Source organism: Falco cherrug, chromosome 13, assembly GCF_023634085.1.
Source record: "Falco cherrug isolate bFalChe1 chromosome 13, bFalChe1.pri, whole genome shotgun sequence".
NCBI classification, from domain to species: Eukaryota; Metazoa; Chordata; class Aves; order Falconiformes; family Falconidae; genus Falco; species Falco cherrug.
Genome location: NC_073709.1, coordinates 13,152,844 through 13,161,323, shown reverse-complemented (window position 1 = coordinate 13,161,323; position 8,480 = coordinate 13,152,844). Strand labels below are relative to the sequence as shown.

At 52.6% G+C, this 8,480-nt stretch overlaps 1 protein-coding gene across 1 annotated transcript; it reads right to left on the bottom strand.

Annotated features, from left to right (window-relative positions):
- Positions 1 to 403: 403 nt before the first annotated feature.
- LOC102051876 (cytochrome P450 1B1) lies at positions 404 to 7,726 on the bottom strand. The gene is made up of 3 exons (XM_055726135.1): positions 6,706 to 7,726; positions 4,881 to 5,897; positions 404 to 3,318 (listed from the first exon to the last, which is right to left on the bottom strand). Exons 1-3 carry the CDS (start codon positions 6,723 to 6,725, stop codon positions 2,706 to 2,708), a joined length of 1,650 nt encoding a protein of 549 aa, XP_055582110.1. The 5' UTR covers positions 6,726 to 7,726; the 3' UTR covers positions 404 to 2,705.
- Positions 7,727 to 8,480: the final 754 nt, after the last annotated feature.

Below are 8,480 nucleotides of genomic sequence, written 5' to 3'. Positions count from 1 at the left end.
GAGAGAGGAAAACAAGTCTATGGGCTTGAAGTAAGGGGAGATGGAAGTAAACTGAAATTCCAGAGGGAAGAACATAGCATAGGAGATTGTGCAGGGTGAGGAGAGATTAGCAGGTATTAGAAGAAAGCAAAAGACATGAGCAAATTCAGATTGATGCTGAGATGAGCAGCAGGGAATGTTCTTAGCAAGGAGCATGAGAAAGCTTAACACAGATGGCAAAGTATCAGTAAGCTGGCAGACTTAAGAAGTGTAAGGGCAGGATAAGAGAAAAACCTTTAAAACCCAGAAACGGGAAGAAAGTGACAAGTATATGAACAAATCTCTAAAATAATAATACTTTCCAAATCAGAAATAATAATTTTGCTTATCTTGATGTTAGAAAGCCATACAAAAACTAAGCAAAGGCAGTGTAAGAATAATTTTATTTAGTATTTTGGTAACACAATGATACATCTCAAAATGACCATAAAAGTTAGCTTGCTGAACAACTGCATACATTCTAAATGGGTGCTACTAAATGTGAGTAACTTCACAGGTTATAGAGGCACTATTTGACCAACAGCTACATAGTGTGTGACCCCCTGACAGTCAAGAGCAGTGTGAATGAATGTTCCATTAGTAGCCAGTGCATAGTTAAAGCTTTTGGCAGAGTACAAAATTGCAAAAGCCATTTTTATTAAAATATGAATTGGTGATCCTTGCATTACAATAACTATTCAGTTGTAGGTTACATACTTTTTATATTTTTTTTAATAACAATGCTTACAAAAGGTACAAGGAAATTGTCTTGCTAGCACTTGATCTAATGTAGATCTCCATATGAAAATGCTGGGTATCTTGCAAAGCTTTTCACAGGTATAGGCTAAGTTCTCAGATAACGCAAACTTGTACATAATTCAGAAAAACACCTGAGGTTACTCCTTGTGTATGTAATAGAAAGCTTTTTTTAGCTCTAAAAAAAGAAGATAGATGCCATATGACTTTAAACAGCTACATTACTACTGTGTAGGGTTACAGAGTAATACTTTTAGGCTTGATGCAGGTTTTTTAAATCAGTAGCGAAGCTTCTACTTAAGAAGATCAGGATTGTGTTGCTAACCCAGCTCTCCCCAATGTCAGTGTAAGTTCTGTCCCTGCTGCCAACATGACTAAGACTGGCCATCTATCGGAAAGACCCAGTGCAAAGCTTCACTTGCTTAGGTCTCAGCAGAGCTGCATTACTGTGTAGCATTGCACCCTTAATTTTCTAGTGCTACTAACACCTTGCTTAGTACTAGGCCGCACGTGGCAAGTCATGTGAAGTACTCTCATTTCTGATGGATTTCTTATGTAATTGATGGTGGTCTGTGGCTCCAAAGAAGTGCCCAACACTTTTCAAAATCAGGCATTTACATAGAGTTGTTTGCTTTTTAGAGGAACGCATGCAGCTTTGTATATACAAAAGTTAGCCAGAGGTTCAAGGCCATAAAGTTTCACAAGTTTAAAATAATACTTCTGGGGTTTTAGTTTTGATTTTATGTCCTTTGCCTCACAAAAGTTTTAAAAGTACTTTTTCTTTGGTTAATGCGTAGTTTAATTAGGACACATAATGTTAGTTTTCCTTCTGAGACTTTGTTCCAAACAAATCATACTAAAAGAACATGGTTGATTTTTAGATATATCATTGAACTCAGCCTAACAGAATGACTAGTGAGCAGGGGCGTATTTGCTGTACACTTTACTCGAGGCTTGTAACATGAAAGTTTCAATATAAAACCCCCAAATCAGCACTCCAAAATACCTCTGCCAATGTGGATTTTACTGGACTTACCTATGTGCCTAGGGACAGGGATATTAACTCTTTACTACAGAAATACAAAGTTCAGCTATACCTTTATAAAACTTTCTAATTCAAATATCTATTTTGTTAATGAATATTGCTAATGAACATATTAGCATATGGTTTGTATCACCCTCACCATTTGGTGACATATCAAATCTGATCTTTCAAAACTTAATGAAAAGTTACTATATTAGGACAATCGGTTCATTATCTATAAAATATGAATTTTATTTTCAAATATGCTTCTAAGCAAGTCCTTTTTTTTTAGTCATTTATGTAAACACTTTGGAATGCTAAAGGTAAGATTTCACATTGTCATTTTACCAAAAATCATTTGAACATTTATTATTGAGGCATGAATGTACATCCCAACAGTCACAACAGTGCTGTGTGCCTACGGCAGTTCCCAGTACAGCGATTTCAAAGGCAGGCTGCAGCGTTCTGAGCAACCTTTTTTTTTTTCTCCTTTTTTTTTTTTTTTTTAAATATGAGATTTCACTTCGGGATGTGGAGTCACTGAAGGCAAACTTAGCATTAAGGCATAGCGCATGGAGACATGGAAAGGATTGTATAAACAGTTCCTGGAGATGCTCCAACCAGTCAGTAGATAAAAAGCGCTTTACAATGGTGACTTCTGTGAACAAGCTAGAAAAGAAAAGGCTTACTTTCAAATTGCATATGTTTTACCCTTTAATATATTATATTGCTCCCCTGGCTCTCCTTCTAGAGTTAAAAAGAGAACTGAATTATACCTTGTGCAGTCTTCCTTTTTGCTCTTGTAACTTGCAATATTGGCTATTTTCCAAAAAAGATCACCAGAAAAAACTATAACTTATTTAAGTCTAAAAAGAGAGGGATTATCTTTAGATGCAAGATTTGTTGCTTAGGCATTTGCTGACAGCTGATTTTCATTGGCTGCTTTCTCTGCTTGCAGTCTTTGGACAGCCTGATCGAGCAAATCCATAGTATCTCTAAGTGTAACATTCAAGGTAAATGGCTTAGGTTTAATGGTCAACCCATAGGTAAAGTCCATTTTAGGGTCCTCATTTGGATTAGCAGTAAAATTGCACTGATGCACCAGTATAGAAGTAAAAAGAAACAGCTGCACCTTGGATAATTCCTCTCCAATACACCGACGTTTTCCCAGTGAGAAAATCATCACGCTACTAGTAAGATCTTTATTGATGAATCCATTCTCATCCAGGAATCTTGTTGGATCAAAATCCTCTGGGTTTGACCATTTTGCTGGATCGTGATTCACTGACCACTGATTAACAAAAATCACCGTGTCCTTGGGAATGAGGTAGCCCATTATGAAGGTGTTGGCTGTGGTGGCATGTGGGATAGTGACAGGCACAAAGCTGCTGAAACGCATGGATTCGTACAAGAAAGCCATGATATAGGGCAAGTGAGGCTGATCTTCAGCACATGGCAGACGGTCTCTTCCAACAATCCTATCCACTTCTTCTTGCATTTTAGCCTGCACATTCGGATACCTGTCATTTAAAGTAAGATGTGTGTACAAAAGACTTTTAAAAGACTTTCTTAAAAACAATCCTTGCTGTAAACATTTTTCACAGAACTTCACCCCTACCCCAAATAATGCATTTTGAGCAAAGTTTAAATATATTGCAGGAATGTGCAAACCTTGACGGAAAACTCTGAGAGAAAAATCCAAACTTCCCATGCAGTGGTGTCATTTTAGACACACTCAGTTTTCACGTTAATATCACATTTAACTGATTCTCAACATAAAAAATGAAACTAACTTAAAATATGCCCAAACACAACATTCTGATCCATTTTTGAAAATTCATACTAAAACTAAAATTACTTGTATCTTTTAAATAATCGGGCTTTCTGTGGGAATGAGATTTCTTTTTTCCAGCTGTGTATGTGACTTCTAAAAGTTGGCATGGAGTTTGTTATCACTAGACATATTGTGTACATATGAAAGGCTGTAGCTTTTTTTTAAAAAATACTCCCTGCTAATAATTGTCAGAATAGCTTTATGGACATCTCACTCTCATGTGGACTTTTTCTAATTAATACCAAAATACATTTTCTTTCTAATGTAATTTAAGATGACTGTTTCTGGATAATTTGGAAGACTACACAGTAACCAAACAAGATCAAAATATTAATACATTTTACTTGTTTTCCTTTCCTTGTCTAAAAGCATGCGTTCTGCCAGAGGCTTTATTTGCTTTAAGTATTCGAGTTTGGTTTCTGTGTTCTTGCCTCTTCCTCCTGCAGCAGATCTGCATGTCAAATGCTGGGCAAATGTAGGTAGTGGGGAGAAACGCAACAGGTTACGTGAATACTGGGCATCGTACCCTTAGCTCGAAGCGCTGAATATTTGCCTGGTTTTTAAAGAAGTGCCCAAGCAGATAGCGTTTGCACAAGCCTACAAATTATGCAGCCGATGAAAGAAAAAGCCGGGAGAGGCAAGAAAATCAGTGTTAAGCCTTCTGCTAAAGCAGCTCCCCTCGGTGCGCTTCCCCCGCTGGCGGCGCGGGTGGCAGAGCGGCAGGGCGGGCAGACGCCGCTGGCACGGTACCCAGCGGGGGACACCGGCGCACCAGCTGCTGGTCTCGCTTCAGCCCTTGCTATCCTGTTCCTGTCATCTCCTTAATCTCGACCGGGTGGCACCTGTTCCTTTCAGGCAGCCTTTTTGCCAGCCTCTCTATGCACCGCCACCCAACCGCCAGAGTAGTTTGGGCTTTCGTGGGGTTTCTCCCCTTCCTTTTCTTTTTCCGGCAGCTCTGCCGGCGGCTCCGTGTTAGTTAGGAGCGGCTGGGGACACGGGCCCTGGCCCCGACGGCCGCCGCTGCCCCCCCTGCCCCCGGGCCGGCTGGTACCGCCGAGAGGGCCCTTCCCCGCCCGGCGGCGAGTCTGCCCGTGCGGCGCCATTTAAGGGGGGTCCCCCGGGCTGGCGCTCGCATCCCGCCGCACCGGGCTGACCCCCGCGTCCCCCCCGCGGGCAGGTGGGGCGGCCCGGCCTCCCGCCTCCGCCCGGGCGGCGGGTAGGGGGAGGGCCCGCCCCGTCGGCACGTACCTGATGAGGAAGATGAGGAGCCACTGCAGGGCGGTGGAGAGGGTGTCCTGGCTGGCGCCGAAGATGTCGGTGACGGTGGCGGGCACGTGCTCGAGCTGCAGCCGCGGCTGCTCCCGCTGCAGGCGGATGAAGGCGTCCATCATGTCGCGGGGGGCGGCCCCCGGGCGCAGGCTGCGCTGGTGCTGCAGGAACTTGCCGCGGACAAAGCCGTAGAAGTCGCGGTTGAGGTCGCGGAAGGCGCGGTAGGCGGCGCGCACGGGGCTGGGGAAGCGCTGGAGCCAGGGCAGCGCGTCCACCAGGCTGCCGGCGCCCACCGCCCGCCCGAACTGCTCGTTGCGCCCCACCAGGCGCAGGAACTCGCCGTCGCCGTGGCTGTAGCGGCGGCCGAAGCACAGGGCGCTCATCACGTTGGCCACGGCCACCACCAGGACGCGCGAGGGGTCGAGGAAGGTGCCGCCGGCGCTGCCGCGCACCAGCAGCGCCACCAGCGCCCGCGCCTCGCCCACCAGGTGCCGCTCCAGCAGGCGGCGGGTGGCGGGGCTGCCGGTGGAGAAGGCGCGCACCGTGGCGTGCGCCGCCCGGCGGTGCAGCTTCCACAGCTCCGAGTAGCCGCCGAAGGCCAGGCTGAGCCCGCCCGACACCAGCTGGAAGGAGGGGAAGGGCGGCCGGCCGGCGAAGGCGGCCCCCTGGCGGACGAGGGCCTGGCGGATGGCGCGCTCCCCGTTCAGCACCACCACCGGCCACCGGCCCAGGCGCAGCTGGAAGACGGCGCCGTAGGTGCTGGCCAGGCGAGCGAAGGAGAGGTGCGGGGCGCTGCCCAGCTGCGCCGCGTTGCCGATCAAGGGCCAGGGGAAAGGGCCCGGCGGCGCCCGGCGCTGGCCCTGCCGCCGGCGCTGCTGCTGCTGCAGGAGGAGCTTGCCCAGGTGGATGGCGGCGAGCAGGCAGAGGAGGAGCAGCAGGGAGCTTTGCAAGGGGGGGATGCCGCCCAGAGCTTCCCCGAGCCTCTCGAGGGCCATGCTGCAAGGGAAAGGGAAAGGGCAAGGGCAAGGTCGGCGGCCCCGCGGAAGGGCTGGGGAGCTCCCCGCCGCCCGCGGGCGCGGAGAAGCCCCGGGCGGGCGAGGGGACAGGGGCGCGCTGGCGTGGCGGAGCGCAGCGCCGGTGGCCGTCTCGGCGCTGGCAGTCGGGGTGCGTCCTTGCTATGCGCTCCTCGTGTGCCTAAAGCCCGCCCGGATCCTGTGCGAACATAATCGATAATCAAACGGCAAGCGCTCAACAGGGGATCGAATTCGTGTTTGGCGGCGGGGCCGCTGCTCTCTCCTCCGCCGGTGGGGAAAGTTTGCAGCGGGGGATTCAGAAGGTCACAGCAGAGAGGCAGGAAGGGAGGCAGGAGGATGCTCTGGCCTGACGAGCCGCCGCGGATGCAGGCAGCCGCTGTGCGCCCGAGACAGGTTCATCCCGGCGCCGCGCACCGCTCCGCCCGGCGAATGAGCCCCCACGAGAAACGAGGACCCCCGCCGCCCTGGTAGCCTCCTGCTGCTCCAGAGGGGAAACCTCCCAGGCCGTGGAGCCCCCACCCTGGCCCGAGCCCTTCCCTCCTCCCCGCACCTTCGTGCCCGTCGCGGCAGCTCAGGCTGGCGGCCGGCGGCCCCGGGGATGGGCTGCGGAGGATGCCTGAGGTTCCGGCGTGGCAGCGCTGACTGGTGCCGCTTCCCATCCCCGTGCCGGGGGCCATCCGCTCCTGCCGTTTGCTCCAGGCTTTCTGAAGCAGCGAGGGGAGGAAGGGGTGAAACAAAGGGTCACCCCGGGCGCCTGTAGCAGAACTGACCTGTTGCACGGTGCTTCCATCTGAGACCTCGGGGAGGATGGAGAGGGGCCGGGCAGCCGCCGGCGGCTCTAACGGGCAGCCTCGGGAGGAGAGCGGCGACGGCGACGTTCAGATCCCAGCCTCTGGGAAACTCATTAGGAGCCCCGGTTCCTGTCACCCGGAGCTTGGCAGGTCATGTGAGGCAAATGCCAGTTGCACCCGATCCCAGCGCAGAGTTAGGATCACCTTCCCAGCGCTTTAACCCTTCGGAGCTCGCCCCGCCCGCAGCCACCTGCCCGGCGTAGCACCTCGGACCGGGGGCGAGCGGGCTGCTGCTGCCGCCCCCTCCCTCCCACCTGCCTGCTGGGCTGCGGGGACGGGACGGGGCCACCCCAGCCCGCTGCGGGGAGCGAGGGCGAGCGGCTCAGAGGGCGCGGGGAGGGCGGCCCGCTGCCCCCAGGCGGAGCCCGAGCCGGAGCCGCCGCGTCTGGGCGCCTGGCATCGGTACCGGCGGCTTTAAGTCCGCCGGCATCAGCGGTGCGCGGCGCGGCGCGGGCGTGCCGCAGTTACCCCGCTGACAAATCGCCGCTGCCTGGCCCTTCCCCTGGCTTGAGGGGTCGCGGCTATTTGCCAGCTGCCCTTGGGCTCTCGCCAAGTGGAGCGGCTGAGCCGCGGATGCTTTTTGTGGCCGGGGCCAAAAGTTTTAGCGGAGGGGGTGCCGGGAGGGGAGCGGGGTGGCGGGCGGGCTCGCAGCCCTCGCTGTCGGGAGGCAAAGGCTCGCCTGCATCTTGGGGGCTGAGGAAGCCGGAGCGCTTCCCCTCCTCCGCCTGTCGCCTCCCCGTTGCGTGCGGAGTTTGCATTGCGTGAGCCGGGGCTGGAAAGCCTCCAGCCATCTCCTCCCCGGGCCCCTACCCCTCCTCGCAATACCTGACACCGGCTCGGGGGGGAAGGAACAGGGGAGCGCCGGGCAGCTCGCCCCGCGGCCGGCCCCGCTGCCCTCCCGCCTCGCCCCCTCCCCGCGTTCGCTCCCCGCCCGCGCACGGCGCTTTGTTACTCTTCAATGCGGCACCTCCGCCCGCCCCGGCAGGGCTGCGGGCGGCGCTCCGAGGGCCCCCACCCCGGCTTTCTGCTGCCCCGGGTGGAACCGGGGCTGCAGAACCCCCAGGCACCGAGGAAACTGCTCCCCAAGAAAGCAGAACGCGCTTGCTTTGTTGTCGTTGGGTTTGCAAAATTTAAAAAAAATCTAACATTTATTTCGGATTCTCTAAGTCAAGTCATGAGAAGAAAAGAAAGTGTTTTGGTAGCATTTAGGGATTAGACAAAATCAGATGCTGGGAGTTAGCCCAGCTCAGGGTGTGAAGCCAGGCCTGGCCAGGCTGCTTACTGCCTCTGTCTTTGCTAAGGAGTGTAGTCCTGACTGCTGTCACTGTCCAGGGCTCTTCCAGTCAGCAGAACTGCCTCTTGCTCAGGCTAGCATCAGCCATATCTCTTCTTCTTGCCATTGCAAAGTGACAGAGGTGTCAAAACTGTTTTCCAAGCAGTGCCAGAAAAAGTGAACTTCCCTCTTACCAAACCCCATCCCTGGGGTGAACTGGAAGGATCCTGCAATCCAGCACAGCACATGGCCCAGCTTCAAAGAGGAGCAAACATAGCTACATCCCCACGGCATTAAGGTTAGGGCAAGCCTGAAGAGAGACTAGATGGTTTGATCTCTCCACCACCATCAGAAAATTGAAACCAAATTTCACATGCTGTAAGTGAAGTGGCCTGTCCCACCCTTCGCTCCTTTACCAGTC

Bases quoted from the DNA above. Each gene is read 5' to 3' on its own strand.
- LOC102051876 (XM_055726135.1), bottom strand. From the start codon at position 6,725: ATGGAAGCACCGTGCAACAG. The intron at 5,898-6,705 runs GTCAGTTCTGCT...TTTCCCTTGCAG, and splicing joins ATGGAAGCACCGTGCAACAG to CATGGCCCTCGAGAGGCTCG. The intron at 3,319-4,880 runs GTACGTGCCGAC...TTTAAATGACAG, and splicing joins CTCCTCATCTTCCTCATCAG to GTATCCGAATGTGCAGGCTA.